This window comes from Varanus komodoensis, unplaced genomic scaffold (genome assembly GCF_004798865.1).
Source record: "Varanus komodoensis strain SLA01 unplaced genomic scaffold, ASM479886v1 scaffold27, whole genome shotgun sequence".
Taxonomy (NCBI): domain Eukaryota; kingdom Metazoa; phylum Chordata; class Lepidosauria; order Squamata; family Varanidae; genus Varanus; species Varanus komodoensis.
In genome coordinates, this window is record NW_025335701.1 from 13,058,095 (window position 1) to 13,079,661 (window position 21,567).

Genomic DNA, 21,567 nt, shown 5'->3' on the forward strand with positions numbered 1-21,567 from the left:
CATCCCAAAAAGGAGTAAAAATAATAATCAGTAAGTGTTAGGCATTCTGATTTGCCACTAGAGAGGGAGTGATCATTGCCCTGGTAGCCTGGCTAGTTTATTGCCTTGAATCCAAGCATATTCAGGGACTCATTTTTTTTTAAGGACAATCATAGTCTAGAAAACAAAGTGCCTGCAAAGGGGGGAAACAACGGGAGAAAGCAATGGATGTGAGTGGAAACTGAATGAGTTCAAGGCTAGCAACAAAATGCAAAAATTTATATAAACACAGGCCTTCCCCACCTGCTCATCTTGAAGAGAAGTGAACAATTCTGTACTATGTTTTCCCTAATCTTCATGCTGCCATGCTTTAAACTGCAGAAGACCAACCGCCTGTCAGGGTGCTCCCAGGTTTGCATTTCCACTATACATATTTGATGTACAAGGACTATTTGTGTTACCTGCTTCTCTTGACATGTTTTGACAGCCACGCCACTTATCACATGGCAGCAACATTCGATTTAGAAACGGCAGCTGCAGACACCAACAGACTGAGCTTCCATCTTATGACATCATGGGCAAGAAACTCAACACAATTCAAGAGAAGCTGTGATCAAATTGTTGGAACGTTTGACTCTCTCCCTCGACAGTGGTGGCTTGCAGGCTTTACTCAGTGCTGTACAAACAAACAGGTCAAGGCACACATAACAATCCTCGTAGTTTTGTTTCCCTTTATCATAATTAAGCTTTCAATCTGAAAACATACATTTTAATTACAGAAGGGCAACAAATCAGAACGGGTAGTCATGGTTAGAAATTGTTTGCAAACAACAGCTAAGCATTACATGGCAGAGTTAGTTTTCTCCATCACTCTGTTTGCAAAATGGCAAATAGGTCCCACGTTTGTCTTGCTATTACAGCACCAACATGCTTAAATGATTTTTGACTTATTTTGAATTTTTGTTTACAATCTATGTTTAGGAAGCATGGACATTGTGCTTTCTACACCTAAGTAAACATCCAAGTTGGTCATTCAGTTTACAATATTGTTGGCTCCCAGGGCTGCATGTGATGCTGGTGCAAGGGTTGTGAGCTGCATGCACACATACCCAGGTTGTGCTTTTTTCCCATTGCTAGCAGCTGCAGGGAAAGAAGATTCTGCATGGGAATCTATGGGGGGGGGAGTGCAGAGAATAGGCAGGAGGAAAATTATTGTGGCGAGGGATTTTGGCCACAGTGGAGAGGCTAGGAAGCCCTTGCAGTGAGCAATAAAGGTGGCGGGGGGGGGGGGGGCGCTTGTGCATACCTGGATTATAACCATGCAACTGCACTGATTAGGAGACTAATCAAGTCATCAGAATGTGTCCTTCCAGTCACATGGACAGGATGAAGTACATTTGCAAGACCTGAAACAAAGGAATGGCTTACTGCCATACCCAAGACCTGCTCAAATACTGCAGTGACATCTCTTAGGCACCTGAGGGTGACCATGAATATTCATAACGTGGTGACAACAAAACAAAAGACTTCACAATTTCCAAAAAGACTTAACCTCCAGGGGGGAAACCCAAAATATTTCTTTTTTCTTCTTAGCTTCAAAGACCATTATCAGCTCCCAGTTGCATTAGATCTGATGGAGGCCTGAAATAAACTAAAATGTAGAAAATATGGCAAAGGCATTTGTTCCTCCTGGAGGGTAACACACTGGAATTAATCAGGGCATTAAACTTTCTACAGTTCTACTGAGGACAACATCTGCCTAAACACTGCACCTGCTGTGAAGGGCTAGTCTGAAAACACAATGTGCCCACCAAAACAGTTGTTCTGCAAGGTTTCTTCCAGCCACAGATCAAGCAAGATTTTCACCCATTTAGAAAGAGGAGGGAGGGACGTCATACTTTCTTAAGCCAAGCCTCTATTCACTGAATGAACAAGTTATTATTTTTCTTCAAACTTGAAAAATGGGGATACAGATTGCCAGAACAGAGCTTTCTTTCTGCTCTCCTATGTCATTGTTAAAGGTGGTCTGTGTGTGCAAAAATACGCTTTTGAAAGGATTTATGGTTTTGACATTGCTAAATGAAAATACCTTTTATCTATGAAATTAAGCAAAAGCAGAAAGAGAATCTATACAAAAAGAGGAAGGTATTTTGAGCACCACCCACTCGATCAAGTTGAGGTGAGCTAAGCAGGAGCTCCTGTTACCTCAATACTTTGTGAAAATATCAGATGTGTTCAAAATGAATTGACCATGTAAGTGTTCCTATAAGTATTCTGCATTAATGATTTCTAAAAATAATAATTCTGGAACATTTTAGTTAACGTGGTTAAATATTTATCTTCATAGGTCCTTAAAAACTTCCATTCCTTTTAATGCATCTTTTAAGCTGCTGTCTTCATAGCCTTCTCATTTTACTTGATTGTTTCTAAAATTGGACACAGAAATTCTCATTCTGCTTCTAGACAAATACATGGGGGACTATGTACAAGAGCTAAACACAATTGCTAATTTCAGTGACCATTAATCTACATCTGCACAACAACTCCTTGGAGACAAATACAGCAAGGGACATAATGCCTTCATACTCTGCTGTCCCTTGCTGCTCTGGATGGTCTCTCCCAAGAGAGATTCCACCCAACTAGTGACCTCTATGGAGTATACCCAACTGTGCCATTCCACCAGTGGGAGGGAACTGCCACAGGGCCCAGGCTCACTGCCTGCAATCCAGGGCACTCCCAAAATCTGCTGCAGAGGGAACACCCAGATCTTCACAGCAGGTTTGGGGCACATATGGAGGGGTTAAATGGGGAAGAGGGACACAAATCCCACTGCATGAGCAGAAGCGCTACTGGCGAGGATGCCTTCTGCAGAATGATGAGCAAGTGGCCTGTACAGAGTCAAATCCTGGCTCTACTGGGACTAGTATGGTCAACACAGACAGACAGACGGCAGCTCTCTAGGGCTTCATGCAGCCTTTTTTCCTGTCCTTCCGGAAGACTGAAACAGCAAAGCATTTCCTCTGCCACTGAGCTATGGGTTCTCCATGCTGTTTTGGACGTTGACCCCAATTAATCCAACCAGCATTGCAAACAAATAGGAATCCCGAGAAATGTCACCCCAACAACCTGAAGAGTACTGAGTGAGGAAATGCCGCTTTAAGATGTGACCAGATTCAGTACTTCATCCTTTGGATGGCTAGTCTGGTATGAATGCAGTGATAAATACTGAAAAACCAATGTAAGAGGCATTATATATACATACGTATAGCAACACTAAGGAGTCCCTTTAAGCATTCTTCCCAAAAATCACCACCATAAAGCTGTTAAACCTTACAAGAATAATATTAGCACTGTTTTAACAGAGGCAGCCAAATACATAACAACAAAACGGCAAGCCCATCTTTGCTGTCAGGAAAGCCAAAACGCTTTTCAGATGACATGACAGTTTCCTCCTCCTCTTCAGTTTACAGTGAGCCATGGTAACAATTATAGTTGTAACCTTCAGAAACGGTTTGCAGCCCCAGCCAGTCTTCAACCTTTTCAAAACCCACTTTTCATCGCTGATTGTGTACGGCTGTTCTCCTCCCACTGCCTCCCTCTGCCTTGAACAGAAATGGTAATAGCATTTGTTTGGCCCACCTCAGGTCAAGATGAGACCCACTTATGGTTTATAATTTGACCCGCTAAAAACAAATAACCCTGATTTTTTTCTGTACAACAGTCCTATGAGATGGGTTAGGCTCAGAGTCAAGGACAAACCCAATGTCATCCAGTGAGCTTCATGGCGAGTGTGGAATAGCACCCAGTTTTCCAAGCCCAAGGCCAACACTCTAACACCTTGCTTAGAGCCCAGACATCTAGCTCATTTCCCTCCGTCCCCTTGTATCTTGTTTTATGACAGTCCAGTGCAAAGGGCAAGGGGAAGCAAGAAAGAGCGATTCTTATTCCTCTCCAAGGCTCGGAACAGACAATTCGCGGAAAACCTGAGAGAATGGGCTTCTCCCTACCCCAAACCACACCATCCACTGGCTAACAGTCATAAGAAATCTAGAGACCCATTCATAATTGAAGCAGGGTTTCTACATTCCAAAGAATTCTCTCTGTAAATGTCATTTCCCCTTTCCTTCCAGCAATATTTCTGTTCAACACAAACACGAAAAAGTTCCATAGCCAGAGAGACTATTTCCTCTCAAAAATTCCTAAGATCAAGAGTCCTGCCTCAGAAACAAATCAACTTCAAACCCCTTCAAAGCAGGGGCATTTACACTTTATGTTACGTTTTATGCTTATTTTACTTAACAGGCATATTAGCAAGAGAATACCTTTCAAATTCACTCTCTAGATATGTCATTGTTTAGCAGATTTCTGGCGTTATTAATCAAGGAATTAGTTTGAAAAGTGACAGAAGTGGTGCCTTTAAGATGCACAGTAAAGGAAGACATCCGTTTTGAAGTAATAGCTCCATATTTGGTATGCAGAGCAAACACCACTGCCAACAGAACAGCTGAACTATGAAAAATCTCGATGAAACATGCTCCACTTTTCCCCAATCGCCTGCTTAAAGTGTCAAGGAGAACCTGATCTTGAAGAGTTAGCAATGTCACCAGGCCCCAGTAAACAACTTTTCAGTAATGAGATGCAAAATGCGTCTCCAGTAGGTTTCAGTGTATTTTCTGTTCACTCAGTACACACTCAACTCTTCTGAACAGAGAATAATTACCCCCATATCTCATCTGGGATCACACAAGTTGGTTTAACCCAGCCTTCCTCAACCTGGAACCCTCCAGGAATTTCGGAATGCTTCTCCCTTCACTGCTGATCATTGGCCAAGCTAGGACAACGATGGGGAGCTAGAAATGAGCGGAAATGCATAACACGTAGATAGCACCAGACTGAGGAATGCTGGTTGAAACCAAAGCTACCATGTTTATAACCCAAATGCAAATGCAAGGAAAAAAACTGGCTATTGAGATCTGGTAAAAGTATGGGTTTTCCTTCTTTCCATTTTTATCCATGAGTCACATGACTGAATGGCACTCCAACGTGGCAATGTTTCCTTAGTAAGACAAATGTAGTGAGCACTTGCATTAGGGGGAACAAGTTCACTGAATTCATGATCTCGAACTTCCTTCTGGGTACATGCATATGATCGAGCTATGAGTTACATTCAGGAGTATGAATCTTGAGTAGCAATCTACTTTTTAATATTTACCAACTTGTTCATCAAGGCAATGCACTTCAAAAGAAAACTCTAGAACATATTTCTAGCCATTAAAGCATAACTCAGGTGGGCAGGATGAGTCCTTCTAAAAATTTAGCCTTCAACTCCCATTAACCCCAGCCAGCACAGCCAATGATGAAGTATGCTAATTGCTGTAGGACAAAACGTCCAGAGGGTCAAAAGTTTGAAAAGCTAGATTATGAAGATATGTCTCCACACTTTTTCTAAAACTGTATATTCCTCAGTTGGAAACAATAGAAGGCACAGCTCTTCTATACATGGCTGATCAAGACCATTGGCTTCCCACCTGCTCTAATTTCTCCACTCTGCAAGACACACATGTGAGATATGTCTGATCCTTTGCACATATCTGGGAGTAAACCTCATTGAATGCCATGTTATTTGCTTATATTAAAGAAGCACAGGATTGTGCTCTTAAAGTTGTTCAGAACACCGTCTAAAATAGAGATTGCAAAGTTTCACACTGAGAGCTAAATTTGTTTTAATAGATGGCCCAAGAAAAGCCACCAGCAAGGAAAAATATTTATTTACAGTTTTTAAATACCATCCAGGGGTGAGGAACCCTCTGAACAATTTACAGTATAGGAGAGGTTGGAACTGCATATAATATTCATGTGTGTAACAGAAATCCAGTGACTGCTCTCCTCTAGGAGGCAAAACTTCTAGAACGGGATTCCGAGAAGCAGAAGCCTTCATTCCCTAGCCAGTGCTTCATTCCAGATCTCCTTCCAGTAACTCCTTCTCCTAGGAGAGGAGTGCCACAAACTTTATTCTGCCCACAGTCGTTACTAATTTTAGCATGATTACCGACAATGTCTACTGGCCCCTTGCTTCCCCAGCCTAGCACCTTCCAAATGAACTGGAATGCAAAACCTACCATTCCAGCCAGCACTGGAGAGTATCTTTACAAGGAGAGCATCCTAAAAGACAAGGTTAGGAGCTTCTCTAAACCTATGGTGAAATGTGCACTCGTTTTACATAAGCCAGCAATGCAGGTGGGGGAGAAGAGATAAAAGACAACTTCATGAAATGATTCAGTACATGGTATTATCAGTCACAGGGCTTTGAGTTCAGGGTCATGTGCCAGATAAATAAGTTATGTCTGGCCAGAAGCTAGCCTTCCCTGACCTGATAATTCTGAGATATCCAGAATGACCATGGAGACTACTGATGATAGTTGTAGTCCAACATATTTGAAAGTCACCATGCTGATGAAGATGGTTATAAACCAGGTGTGTGTCATTTGTGGCCCTCTAGAGGTTTTCATCCACAACTCTTATCAGCTAAGCCAGCCGAGAAGTACATATCACTCACCCCACTAACTAAACAGGACCCAATGAAGACCAAAATCCATGCTGGAGTGCAGCAACACTGTGAATTGTTTTAGCTGTTTCCATAACGGTTTATTTCGAAGGTCCAATAAATCCTGCAATTAAGAATATAGTAGGTTGCTGTACAGTATCTCCATCTTCACTTACATATCAAGTATGACAGGTGTCTAAGCACATTTATTATAACATCCTGTTCTACAAGCATTTGCATCAATTCTGCTAAGAGCTCCAAGCACTACATCCAACTGATGAAACTGGAACACACTGCCATTCCTCCTGAATTAGTGATAACAATTCACAGCTACCTGAGCAAAGAGATACTGCTTTACACTTGGTCAGACATTCTATTTCATCAATGCCTTGAGCAGCGAGTGTCTCTCAGAAATGATACCCTCTGAGCCAACAGCATCAAATACAGCTCATACCACAGCCATATGATGGAGTCTAGTACCCAGAAACAACCGGGTGCTGGACCAAGCACTCTCCAGTAGCATGCAATTACTTCAAGATGCCCAGTTCACTACCCAGCACCTGCATAATGCATAACAGTTGTATACACTATTACCAAAACCCTGTGAACTCGCTTTTAGTGTAGCTGGGCATAGCCCTACGAGGCATACCGACATAATAGTGTCACAGTAGTGGATTTTTAAAAAATAATATGTTACAGTGGAGAGGAACGTATGTTTTTAGGTACTAGTGAAACACATAGTGACTGTAATTCTGGGTTTTTAAAATTCACTTATAAATGGCATATAATGGCTAGTTTGGCTTTACCCTCGTTCTGTATGTTGCAATGGCCAGTCCTTCCTTACGGCTTTTCACAGACTTCAAGGAATCAGTCTGAACTTATAAAGCCAGAATGCCACCCATGCTGAGATACCTCAAAGTAGGAAATACCGTAATTTTTGCTCTGTAAGACGCACCTGACCATAAGACGCACCTAGTTTTTAGAGGAGGGATCCATGGAAAGCTTCCTGATAATCACAGGCACATTCCCCATCACTTTCCCATGGGCTTCATTAAAAGACGGGTTGCCATTTGAAAACACACACCGACCTGTGATTAACAGCTGTCACCTGCACCAGAGGAGGGGGGCGGAGCAGGGCACGCCGAGCGCGTGCTGGCCAGGTGTGGTGCAGTCAGGCCGGCAGCGTGCCGGCGGTGGTCTTCCGGGTGGCGCAGCGGCGGTGGCAGGTCTTCCTGGGCGGTGGGGGTGAGCAGTCCGTCTCTCCGCGCGGCCGGTGGGTTAAAGCTCCTCCTCCTCTGCACTGCTCCCCCTGAGCGGCACAGCTCTCACCTGCGCCGGGGGGGGGGGCGGAGCAGCGCGCACCGAGCGCATGCCGGCCAGCTGCTGCCACATGGTGCAGGCGGGCCGGCAGCGTCCTGGGCGTCGGGCACACACACATTCACTCTATAAGACGCACAGACATTTCCCCTTACTTTTGAGGGGGGAAAAGTGCGTCTTACAGAGCGAAAAATACGGTAATCAACAAGGTAAGACTGGTCCCCAGGATTAAGTTACTACAGGACAAACCAGTAGCAAAAACAGCAGAATAGCACCTGTAGTCACCGGGCATTCCAAGCTATGACCTAGCTTACCTGACACGGCACATTCACCTGGTGCTGTTTAATTCACAATGGGCTACAGCATATGCTGGGCATGTGTGGGTGACATTTTGAATATGCAATCCCAAATTGTGGGTTGTCACATCATGTAAACCCTCACACAACCCTCAGTTTGGAGATGTGTTCTACAACGGTTTTCTAATTCTAAATTAACCCTCAGTGGATGGGTTTGCATGACACAACTTAGGGTTGCATTTCCAAAACATCTTCATGGGTAGAATAATCCACAGGGAACCAACTGTGTTGTGTGAACCAGACTGATAGGTTATTAACTATGAACAAGAGAATCCATGGCCTCTTGCTAGATTGTGAACTCTAGGTTGTTTGTGGTTAACAACTCATTGTTAAACTACAGTGTAGTGTTTGGATACAATGACAAATGTAATGATGAGACATACTCAACTGGTACTCTGGGTTGTCATTATTTGTTAACCAGGTGTGTGGCCTTAAGGTTACCATTCTTGATTAACAACACTTCAAAGGCCAATTGCTACTTGAAACAGCTGAATTACCATTTATCAAAATGTCGACTCTAAATTTCTGCACTTTGAACAGGTACGGTTAGCCACACTAAGTATGCTGATCAGCTCACCAAGACAATAAAATCTATGTTATCACTGAACAGCTGTTCTGTGAATGGTACTCTAAATAAGGTAATTGTTATTACTTTCTGTATTTCAATTCCCTCTGACCTAATTCTGTGCAATCCCACCCCACAACCACATGTGTGCATCTAACAAAGTAGATGCAGCCCACAAGAGCTTGGGTCAAAATATATGGGTACATCTTTCAGGTACCACAAGACTCTAGCTTGTTTTGACACAAGTGGGAGATATTAGCAGTTCTGAGGGAAGGCCAAAATTCACAGAACTATAACAAATTAGGAAAAACCCCTGAAAACCCCCAAAACATCACAAGGAGAGCTAGGTAGGCTTCATGGCTGCAGAATGCTGGCTGACTATTGTGGAGCTTGGAAAGTCACTAAGTGGGGAAAATGAAAATTCTGGAGTGGGGAGGAAGGACTTAACTAGAACAAGCAAGATGCTGTTGAAGGACCTATTTCTCCTGTCTATTTTTTTCCCTTAACTGTGCAATGTTGAACTTCTTGCCCCTTAAGAGTCTTACCTTCAAGCATTCCATACCCATTGGCTTTTGGCTGCAGTCTGTGGCATACACCTATACAGTTTTGGCACTGTGCATAATCTGAACTCCATCTGGGATCCAGTGAATGGTTCACGGTTAACATGCTGCTGAAGGGGGCACTTCACTGACATCCTCACGGGGTTGCTTTCATGTCTTGGTACTGATGAAGGTGAATTCATTTACAGTTGTGTACTTTGATAGGCCTCTCAGAGCATAATCCTACTGAGATAGAAAAGTCCTACAATTCCCAGCATACCTTAGTCAGACTTTTTTTGTCTAAACATGCATAGAATTACACCCTAAGATATTAACTGCTCGTTGGCTTGGTTCACACATAACAAAAGGATTGATTGAATCATGAGTTGTCTTCTAATTGTGGGTTGTCATTATGTGCAAACCCTGTACTATGGTTTAACTATGGACTGTTAACCATGAACAATTCAGAAAAAGAGCCTGTTGTTTGTTACTGAGCTGTTAATCTTGGGTTAGCTCCAGTTAACAATGAATAGTGAAGAATTTGTACATGATGCCAACCCATGATTCAATAACCCATATTCCATCCATACTCAAATTTGTGCTCTGGGTTGTCATTATATGGAAACCAAATCTTTGTCTAAGAGGTAAATAATTGAAAATGGTGGAAGTTGTAGATTTGTTAAAGCAAGGGAACACTATTTGTCCCTCCTTCCAACCCCTTTCAAGGCTTCCTAGCAAGGCATTGAATTTTTACACTCTTCAAAATACACTTGCAATAACAAATATTACCCTTTGGCCCCTTGGTGCAAAATATGCCCTTTCTGCTCTTCAGGGATAGTTTTTCTTTCAACCTAACTTTCAACCAATGAGATGTTACATGCATGGCTTTAGCACCACTGATATTCCAAGCATATTCATAGATACATTTCCAGATGGAAATCACAGATATATTTCCATCATCTTGTGTTTTACAATAGCAAGCATCTATTTATTTCCCTTCTTGAAGGACCTGTTGACTTGAAACTATTCTAGGTAGGAACATTAACTACCTGTTAAGCCACCTTTAATTACTTCTAAAAGGTAATAAGGCAGAGCATAGTTACAAGATTGAAGATGAAAATCAAATACTTTGGCCACCTAATGAGAAGAAAGGACTCCCTGAAGAAGAGTCTAATGCTGGGAACAATAGATGGCAAAAGAAGAAGGGGATGGCAGAGAATGAGGTGGCTGGATGGAGTCACTGAAGCAGTTGGTGTGAGCAGATGAGCATGACTCCTGGGGATGGTGGAGGACAGGAAGGCCAGGAGGAATGTTGTCCATGGGTCAGACACAACTAACGACTAGCAACAACAACAATAGTTACGAGATAATATAGAAAAGAACTTGTACCAAATGGACCCGAAAAGTGCAAAACATACACATGCTCACGAAATATCAAAGCAGCAGAAAGGGCATGTGTTCAAGAAGACTGCGTCCAAGGACAGAAGACCATGTTCCCTGAAAGATACAGACAATGGAGGCTAAACAATCAAAGGAGTAAAGCACATTCTGTATAGATAGAGGCTATGTGTGTGTTATTAGAGAGGGAGTGCCCTGGAATGAGAAAACCTTTTGCATTAAAGGTGAAACATTAAAAGCATGGAACACACTGTAAATGTCATGCTGGCTGGGACATGATGGGAGTGGTAGGCCCTTTTTCTTAAATAATGAAATGCACTTAAATAAATGAAAAGAACATTGGGCGTTGCTTCACTACCGAGTTATCCAGTCAAGTATTGTCTACTGTGACTGGCAGAGGATGCTCTTTTGCATCACCGACTACCTGATCCTTTACACCGGAGATGCTGGGGTTGAACACAAGACATTCTGCATGGGAAACATGCACAGTCCCCCTGAGCTATGGACCCTTCTTTTTAAAACGATAACTAAGGAGGCGAGAGGGAGTAGCATCACTGAGCAAGAATATGGAGCTGAAGCTGCAGGAATACCCCTGGCTTTCCATCCAGCTCCCAGAGGCTCCTTATCAGGGCTGGCCCTCCAATGAAGCACCATGTGACAGCCACTTCAGATGCAACATGCCAAAGGATGCAGCGGACAGGACTGGGTGTGCCAGACTGCCTGTCATGCACCACTTAAGCTAGCCTGATACACAAGAGCGCACTGAAGGGTGCCGTCTCATTGCTGACGCTCAGCTGCCAGGCTATTCTTGCTTCATTCAGGAAAGGGAAGGGGGCTCCATCTAGTCCTGAGCCTCAGGAGGCAACGCGGCTTGGCCCAACGCTGCTCCACAGGCCCTGCACCCCTCAGGCACCGTCCCTACAGCCAGAGCAAGAAGCCCTGTGGTTGCCTTTCAGCCCAGTGTGAATGCCGCTCTCTGTTCTTTGCTCTTCTTGGTGCAGTCCAAGATGCAAACAAAAGGTAATGAACAGCCAAAGGGGCCTAAAGATCGCATGCTGCCTGATGGGTTGCAGGTGGGAAGCAGGGAGAGGGACCACTGTACACAAAGCACCTATGTGGAAGTGACCCAGTGAATATAAGAAGGCGGGAAGCAGGCAGAGTCGGTCCCTTGACCATGATTGGCAGCCTGAAACCTGGGCAAAGCCCTTGCCCAGCTCAAAATATGGCCTCAGGTATTTTTTTTTAATTTAATGTGGACCACCAGAATATTTGGGGGAAGGTCTCTGCCAGTGCTGCCACCATGTAATGGGAAGCTGTGATTTCATGGGGCAATTCTGTGGGGTTCCTATTCTGAGCAGTCATTTATAGTTCAGGGTCTAAGAAACTCTTGACTTTTATAACTCAGGCGTTCCACACATTCACCCTTTTCTGCTGCTTAATTTTAAAACCTCCTAGCAGCCTGGTATAAGATGCTTTGACATGAGATGGGTACCGCCACTAGAGACAAGATGAACTATGAAACAAGTCAATTTAGTAAAGGGATACTTTGCACATAAGGGAATACTAATATTTACTGTAGGGTTTTCAAAACAATGCTTGCTGACACTTCTTAAGGACTCAAGGGACACTGTTGCTATTACACCTCTCCACCTCTTGAAAGACTTCTCTTACTGCAGGCCTAACTTCCCAAGCTTTCACCCTAGCCAATTACTCTCATAACCACAACCTGGGTACAGTCTTCCTCTGACTTCCAAAGTTCCTCCTGTTGTATTTCGGGCTGCTTGGGCCATTTATACCTCCTGTTATAACACTTTCGGCTCTTCATCAGGCATGTGGCGTTCATCGCACAGAGAAGAAGTAACTTCATATTTGGCTAAACATTTGCCCCTCAGCTTTATTTGTTTTAAAGATTTATATGTTGCATACTCTATGTACAGCATCTCTAGGCAGATCTTTCTCTTAGTCCTTCTGTACCCGCAGCCAGCAGATCTTTACCCTCCCTAGATACCTGCCACTTCCTGGTCACATTTTTCCACTTAGAATCCCCAACCAATTGAAATTGAATTTACTTAATCGAGGCCCATCTATAAATATTCGAAGCAACTACATCTTTCTCTGTGCACCAGCGCATCAATAAGCAATGACAACACAGCTCTTTAACAGTAATAAAGCAAAGCTCCAGGCCTGCTCAGATATATTACAGGCTTTCAGAGGTCACACAAAGTAGATATCACAAAAACCAACATTTATATATATGGCATTTCTTCACATAAGGTAAGGAATTTGTGCCTGGTGTGGAAGTACTCCCACCACTTCTCCTGGAACAGAGGTGTCTTTTTGCCCATGGGAAGTTAGAAGCCCTTGCCAATTTACTGTTAGTCTCTAGAGAACTAGAGGCAAATCACAATCCATGTTTTGCTCATCCTGGTCTGGTAAAGACTGAATGCGCTGAATTCATGTGTAGCAACATCAGAATCTCTCAGGGGGAAACTCTGCTGCTTAGGACCTCCATTTGCAGAAAGTAGAACAAGTAACCAACTGATACCTTTGTGACACAATTGACAACATCCAACATTGCAGATCGGTCTTTATCTATGATTTTCCCTTCCAGAGGGAGAGCTGTGCTAGTCCGCTTCACCACAAACAGCAAAAAGCCTTGCAGTATCTAACATGTGTATGGTGCTAACCCTGAAAAGGACTGCAAGACCTTGTACTCCTGACTCCCTGCAAGCAGCTTCATAGAGCACTTCTCTCTCATATGAGGCTGCAAAGTAGATCCCGCAGATCCTTCCTCTTGGCCCTTGCCATTAAAGGGTTGGTTTAAGGGTTGGTTGCAGGACTTGGTGTCCTGCACTGAGCAGGAGGTTGGACCTGATGGCCTTCTGGCCCTTGCCAACTTTACTCTACTATGATTCAATGGAAAGTTCTGCAGTGGGGAGGGGGCAAGAAGGGAGGATATGTTACCCCAGGACAAGGCCAAATGCTGGAAAAATATCAGAGCAGTTCCGGTTTTATTGCACTGTGCTATTTTATGCAAGATGTCTTGGGATCCTTCTGGAATCAGATGCAGGGCAGAAATCAATAAATAAAGCCAACATGTAAAGGGGTGACCCAGAAGCGATGCAGACATGATCCTCTCATTCTCATTATTTTCTTTTCCTGTTCTCCTTCCCTTCTTAACCCTCCAAGGTACTTCAAGCCAAAACCTGCCTAAGAAACCAGAGGAAGCAAGCTCTGGATCACAAGTAACCATATCATAGCACATCCATTTTCCAGACTGGTGCACAGAACAGACTGCAGGGATAAGATGCATTTCTCTGCTGAACAATAGACTTCACCAGTTGTACTGTTTAAAGAAAGCATGAGTTCAAGTGGAATAATACACAGAATATACTTCCACCATATCTCCTTGTCATTTGGACATCACAACCTGGCACTCTCTAGTCTTATGGAATTCCTTCTTCTGGTTTTAATGTAGGTATCAGCAGAACTTCAGTGGAGGAGCCACGGCAAGCAGGAGACACACATTTTGCATGGAGAACATCCCAGGTTCAATCCTTGGCAACTCTAGTTGAAAGATTATTAGACATTTTTTCTAGGGAAGGCGGAAGAAAAGTGCCAGTGGGAACAGACACATGGGGCTGGATGGTCAAATGGTGGTTACATTTGAATAGCAAAGCTTACCATTACATCTGAACCAGCTTAAAATTGGGGAACCAGCCTAAATATGTTCATAGGAATTCAATGGCAAGGAAAAGGCCCACTACTTTTAATAGTCCAGGACGGCAACCTTGGATTTCTTATTCAGATAAAAGTAGCTTAAGTTGACCCTCTTCCAAACTTAATTGAGTTATCCACAAGAGAATGTCAACATAACAAGAATTTTGTCAGTCATGGAGGACAGAGGTCACACCATTTCTGATGATGCTGGAGTGCTGACTCACTTGCCTGGTTGCTCACTCACTTTGCCAGTCAGCAGGCTGTCTGTTCCACTGGTGTCACATCTGTGCCGATTCCAAGCGTGACCAAACAGCCAGACATTTTGCAAGATTATTATCATTAATGCTGAATCTCTAGTTCTCTTTAAGCCAATCAAATAAAAAACTGATGTACAATCTCTTAGTCCCCAACTGTAAACATATACTTGTCTGTGTTTAATTATCTGATTTATAGTTGTTAGTTGCTTGAGGCATGATTCATGAAAGGAGGAATATCAGTATTTACACTGAAACGGAGAAAATAAGTCTGTTTCCATTTTCCCTGCCTCCATTTTCCTCTTTCCTCTCTTATCCTCCATCAGGATAAGACAGTCTTTCCCCAACTGTGCCCTCCAGATGTTCTGCATTACAACCCCCATCATCCAAGTAAGTATGAAAAATGGTCCAAAATGATGGGAACTGTAGAGGATACTAAATTGGCAGAGAGAGGAGCTTATTCTTTAATACTGTGTACACTGATTGACATATACAATACCAACATAATTATATGCCTTTTTTGAAGCAAAGGATTCAGTGTAATGGAGGTCATTCTCTTCTTCATTCCCTATTACTGTAATATACCAAAGCCAGAACAGTCTGCAAACAAACAAGTGTGCCCTGGAATCTCAACCCCCACCAATTAAATTAACCCTTCCAATTAATCAACTAAATCTTTATTACTTATTTATTTGTCCATTCATTCTAAAATTGGTTTTCTGCCAACCAGCTATGAATAGCTCTCATGGAGGCCATCAATACATTAAAAGCATGTAACCCTGAACTTAATAACAAAGCAAAAACTATGCTCTAAACAAACAGCAACTCAGTCCAAAGCATCCTAGCATGGCCAAGCATTCTGCTGATTAAGCTACCAATTAAATTAATTAAAATTAGTAGCCCAAGTTATAATACTACTAAATAACAGTGGACGTCTACATTTTCCAGTTTCTCTTCAATATATTGATTCAAAATGTACAGAAGTTACCTTATACCAATCCAAGCCATTTATTCCAACTAGCAGCAACTCTCAGGCTCTCTGAGCTTGAAGTCTCTGACCAGAAATCCTTCTGAGCGCTTACAGGACTGCAGTCTTAAGCAACCTACCAGTCACCTAAAGAATCCCAAACCTCATGCAACCAACCAATGACAGATGACAAGCCATGATGTTGAAAAATGGCTGATGAATCTCCGTGCTATAGTTTAATGGAAAGGGGAAAAACAAACCAAAGGACCGTAAAGGTCTCCTGCACCACAGCCTTTGCCGTAACTTGAGCAGTTACTTGTTCTTATAACATTTCAGAATGTAACCAACAATCTTCTGCACACATTTGCCAGAATACAGTGCATAACATGATATGGCAAATTGGCAGAGCCTAACAGTAGCAAATTGAACAGTGTTCCGCGTACTACCACTCTACCGAAGGCTAATTAGCATGCAAAAGGTAGAAGACAGGCTAAGGTATCTGCGGTGTATATTTGCATTCACCCTGAAAGGCAACTCGTATTTGCTTTTAAAGCTCCCAGAGCAGCTTTCCAGCACATTCACAGTAGTAAGATAGCAAGCAAAAACTTCCTAATCAACACAACCTGTCAGAAGCAGCTATTTTCAGAAAGAGGAACAGGAAATTAGTGAAAAATATCAAAGGCCATACTATGCAAATCAAACTTGGTATACTTTCCATTTCAGAGGAACCAAGAGGACTCTTTTTTTTGGGGGGGGGGGACTTGCATGTAAATAGAAGCCATACTGAACCCTAAGATCAAACGCAGTATACACATTAAGGCTGGGGGGTGGGGCAGTGAACAGAATAGCTTTAGGACAGGATGCAGTCATGCTTACAGTACAACACTAAGCGAAGTGGGACACGTGCGCCATGCCAGCTCCAAATTTGAATGTGCCCTTGGGCATGACACCCTCAATGGGCACCATCTGCCACTGAGTTACCTTTTCACCACTACTGTCACCAGCTGCTATTTCCTTTCCTCTTCCTCTTCCTCCTCTCTGCCACTTGCTTGCTTGACTGGTGAAGGGTAAGGGGCAAGTAAGCCATGGCCCCTACTGCTTCTCTTCTCACCACCACTTTTATCTAGGCCAGAGCGAGCGGTGCAAAGAGGGAGAGAAGGGGCATCTCCAAGCAATTCGTGTCAGTGGACATCTTGTCCAGTTGTGGGCCCTCGGCAGGTTCCCAACAATGCCTATCCTTGATGCCGACCCTAAGGTTATGCCTAATTTGAGTCCCATTGTTTTTAATGGATCTACCCTAGGTATGACCGAAGCTGGATCCAACATGTACTATTGTCACATAAAATCAGGTCCTTTCATTACAGAATTTGTAATAACAGTACTTTTAATTAAGAATTAAAGATAGCCATGCAAAGGTTGGCCCACAAAATCTAGAGTAGAGCACTTGTTTTATTAAGACAAAATATCACACACACAAGATAGCAAGCAAGCTTTCAAGTTCTCCAGAAGTCTTCAGGTCAACTGTTCAATAAAAAAGGGTAGGCAAGAGTGGAATTCCCTCGTTTTTGTTGCTGTTGTTAATTACCAATATGTAGCCTGAATCTAACACTATCAATGCTTGAGAAGAGATGCTTGACTCCATGCACCAGAGCGGGGCTCAGCAGTTGAATTCCATGCAGAAATGAGGCATCTGTAAGTGGTACATACGGGTTTTGAGACAAGGCTACTCTGAAGTAAGCTTCCTCTTGAGAAACACCCTACCCTCAAAGCAAGCACAGAATTCAGAATCTATAAAAGCCACCAAGTTTTCAGTAATCAGTTTTACTAAAAAGCATGTGTTTTGACAAAGTTGTTTTGTTTCAACAAAACCAGGACTGCTTTTAGGAAGAGATTCTTTCAGTATTATTAAGAATGAAACAGCTCACCATCATGAAAGAGACACATACTTGCCTTCCTGCACAAAAAATTGTGGGAGAGTCCTCTAGTCTATTTTCTTTCACATCAAATTCCTAATCAATACATAATCATTAACAATAAAGTCAGCCTTTTGACCAATATTGCTTTTTTCAAAAGGTTACGTGACCAACCTTCAGAACTGGCCCAATCTTAATGCCAAAGCTTTACGATTACTTATCAGTAATTAACTGTCCCTAGCATTTATTATGTGCAATTATAAGCATAAGGATTAACTACTTTTATTTTGCACAGAATATACCAAACAAATTTGGACTGCTTTTCCTCCTGCTCCACAGGATCTGAGGAGCAATCCACTCCGCCCCCAGTCCTGAACAAAAGGCACAGTTTAACCTATTTCCAAAGCTGCAGATGACATGTGCCCAAATAGACTGTTCTTCAGTGGTTTTGTGAGCATTTCAACTGCCTCTCTATATTCTGACATTTTCTTTTCCTTCCACTGCTGGTTATGCAAAGAAAATATCTGGAATTCCTCCAATTATTAAATAGCTACACTTTTATATTTGATAAATCCTGTTACCATCACCCACAAAGTACACAAGCAGGCTTGTATTCTTTTTGCTTTTTGGGAAGCATGCACAAATGCTTTTAGGATTAGCACTGATGGATATATTTGATTTTAATCCGTTTGCAAGCAAACTGCTACAGCAGAAAGGGCACTGCATTCAGATACCTGGCAGTGGGGAGAGAGACACGGATGAAGTTGGTCTACCATGGCTGAGCATTTGGACAGATGAGGGAATTTGTGAAGTGGGAAGCTAATGCAAACTAATGAACCTGACATAGATTTACTAATTTCACCGGATACCAAAATTACCATCTTTTTTTAAAAAATTAAGATCTTTCACTATATTATGTCTCTTACATACATTTCTTCCCTGCAATATTTTATATTGGTATGCTTGTATGCACTTTTATAAAGTGCACAGTACATGAGTAATAAAGGGTGCTGAACCCCAGCTGATATAACTCCAGTCCAATACAACATCGGCAGTTGCAATGCAATAGCTGTAGTTATAATACGTAGTAATATATGTATGTAAAATAGGAAATGCATGATATGTGTAAGAATGACTAATATACTCAAGACTCAAAATGTGCAGTTTGCAATGCAGTGTTACCATATCTGTAGTCTGTAATAACTGCACTTCATAGGGTGCTTAATACAGTAATAGCAATCTGTGAGTCATGTAGGATGCTGAACCTCTGCAGGGCAGCTGTTTGATATTACAATATTTGCAGTTTATAGCATGTTACATAAAGCTCTTCTGTGGCCAAGGAACCTAGCGCTCCTGGGCACTGTGCAAACACAAGTCTTCAAAAATCGCAGCCCACAGGGCTACTTTAATTAAAGGTTACTTCCCCAGCCCATACACTTTTGCAATAGCCGGTCAACCGGCTGCCAAACTCAGACGCGTGCTGAAATATTAATTAGCACCTTCCTCTGTTTGCCACAGAGAGTTTAACTTGACTAGCAAATCCCTCCTTAGAGGTTTACAGGCGCCCCCTCCCCGCTGGCAAAGGCACGCTGGAAGGGATCGGAGGCCGGCGCGCCGCAGTCTCCCCAGCAGTTGCAAAGGTAGCTTTCCTGCTCTTTGGACCCGAGTTGGTGCTTGTTCCAAGGGCAAGCTGCTGCCACGGAGCCACGGACATTCGAGACCTCGGGCGCGACGCCAGCATCGTGGGAGGAGGGGGAACCCGTGGTCCTGCCCAGGCTGCCATAACGATGCCCGCACTGCAACGTGGTTACCCCCGTCAGTGACATAACCAAACCCGGCCACTGCAGTTGGAAGGCACCGCGGTTTTGGGGAGGGGGTGGAAAAGGGGGAAAGCAAGAGGCAGGCTTCTGATGAGCCCCGAAGAGGCTCGCGTGGCCCTCACACCTCGCCTGGAGTGGCTGGAAAGAAATCGCGCAGGGAAAGGGGCAGAAGCTGGGAGGGCCGATTCCTGGCTGATCAGAAGGAGGGTCCCCGAACAGGCAGCGCGGATCCTCTTCCCCGGGGAGCGGGGCGGGCGCGGGGCCGGGTGAAAAAGGGGCTGCGAGCACAACAATAAAGGCGCAGGGCGACGGCTGCTGCCCAGCGGGGCCTTGTGAGTGGACGGCGCAGCCACTCGGAGGCCAGGCCAGCTCCTCCAGGGAGGGCGCGCAGCATCCCAGCCGCGCTTCCCTCCGGGCGCGGGTCTCGCTCGAGGCCGCGAGGGGGCTGCTCGCGGGCGCACACGCGCCGTCGGCCCGCCGCGAGCTTCGCCAGGAGGGGCGCAGCCGGCGCGACGCGCACGGGAAAGCCAGCTCGGAATATACAAGTGCGGGCTCCGAGGCGATGCACGCGGCGAGGGGGCGGAAGGGGGCTGGCCGCGAGGGGCGCGCCGTGCCGGTGGGGGACTGGGAAGGCGCAGGGCGAAAGAAGGACGCGGGAGGCGGCGGCGGGAGGCGGAGTGGGAGGCGAGAGGCGGCCGGGAGCCACATGAGGCGTCTGGAATGAATGCGTCGCAGCGAGCGCGCCGGGAGCGCACCGAGAGGGCTCGGCTGCTCGCTCGCTCTTTGTCTTCTCCCCCTTCTCTCCCCTTCCTCTCGTCCTTCCCCGGCTTACCTGCTAACTCATCGGGCTCCAGCCCGCTGTCGGCGTCGATTCCGCATAGCACGAAGTAGTGTGCGAACCGGCACGGGGCTGAGCCCGATGCGGGCCCGGGGGGCGCCGCGCTGCCGCTCATCCCGCCCGCGAGCCGGATTCCTCCTCTCGCCGTCCCTTCCGCTCTCTCGGGCAATCTCCTGGCGCAGGGCAGCGCCGTTAGCGCCACGGGCGCGCTTCTCTCATGGCGCACGTCTGCCCGGCCCGGCTGGCGGCCTCCCTCTCGCCGCAGGGCGCACGGCTGCGACCGCGTCGGTGCCGGTGGCCGCGGCGGCGTCCGTCCGTCAGCTGAGGCTGCGGACGGCCCCGGAGCGCGGCGCGGCGCGGCGCCGTCGCCTCCTCCCGAGCCGAGCGGCCGCCAACCAGCGCCGCGGGAGGGAGGAGGAGGGCAGCGGGCCTCTTCCGCCCCGCCTCCTCGGCGGGACATTTAAACCGAGTGGCGCGCAAGGCGAGGAAGGGGCCGCGGGGGGATCGGGTGGCGCGGAGCTGCGTGAGGGGGTGGGTCGCCAGCACGGGGACCCCAAGCCCCTCGGGGGGGGGGGCTTCTGCTCCAGCACCCTGCTGTTCGCGGGCAGCTGCCGAAAGAACAGTCCGGGGGCCGAGGGTCTTTTGCCTCGGCCCCCAGGGTGAGCTAGCTGCCTTTTAGCCCACGTGCGCGTCGCCGTTCGCCGCCCCTCTGCATTTTTCTTTCCGCTTGCGAGGTTTCCATTCTAACATCCTATCCCTTGTCCAGATCGCCCTTTTTACAAATAGGGTTGCCCTTAGTGTAAGCAAGCGCTCGCCCTTTCTTTGTTTGCTCCGTGGACCTGAGCCCCGGATCTTCTGGGCAAGCTGCCAGCCTGCAACCTGGTAGTCCCCGCATGAGGTTACGTGTGCCGCGTTAGATGCTAGAAGGTGTTCATGAGGACATGAAGAAAGACATGCCTGTGGCTCAGGCGGCTTGCCAGCCTGGAGCAACTTGTTTTCTTTGTCCAGGCCCTCTTGTAATCAGGCTCCCTGCCTGGAACACCTGAGAACAAGAAGGTGCAGGGTTTAATTAGCAGCACGAATTACAGACGAGTTCCATTCCTGAGAACATCCTTAAGTTGAATTTGGCTGTAAGTTGGATCATGTATATAAGAAGCATATAGAACACTTAAGAAACACTACTGGTACTGGAGAGAGGGAATCTGTATGTATGTGTGTAGGTATACAGTACAGTGTTTGAAACAGTTTAGATAGAAAGTCAGAAAAAATGGTTAAAAGATTTGAAAGGTTAACACTTCTTGAACTAACATTTCCTTCCTCCCTTCCTATTCTTCCCTTTCTTGCTGTCCTCAGCATC

The 21,567-nt window shown here is 45.1% G+C and overlaps 1 protein-coding gene across 5 annotated transcripts in view; it reads right to left on the bottom strand.

Annotated features, from left to right (window-relative positions):
- Window positions 1-20,508, bottom strand: part of DENND5B (DENN domain containing 5B) — a 121,850-nt gene extending 101,342 nt beyond the window's left edge. For 2 of the 5 annotated variants that reach the window (XM_044434344.1, XM_044434343.1), the window contains exon 1: window positions 20,205-20,458. In XM_044434344.1, the coding sequence (XP_044290279.1) occupies window positions 20,205-20,325 (121 nt within the window). In that variant the 5' untranslated portion in view covers window positions 20,326-20,458. Of the gene's footprint in view, window positions 1-20,204 lie in introns of all 5 variants that reach the window. The other 3 variants (XR_006415131.1, XM_044434346.1, XM_044434342.1) reach the window with 3 other exon arrangements.
- Between the last annotated feature and the right edge of the window lie 1,059 nt (window positions 20,509-21,567).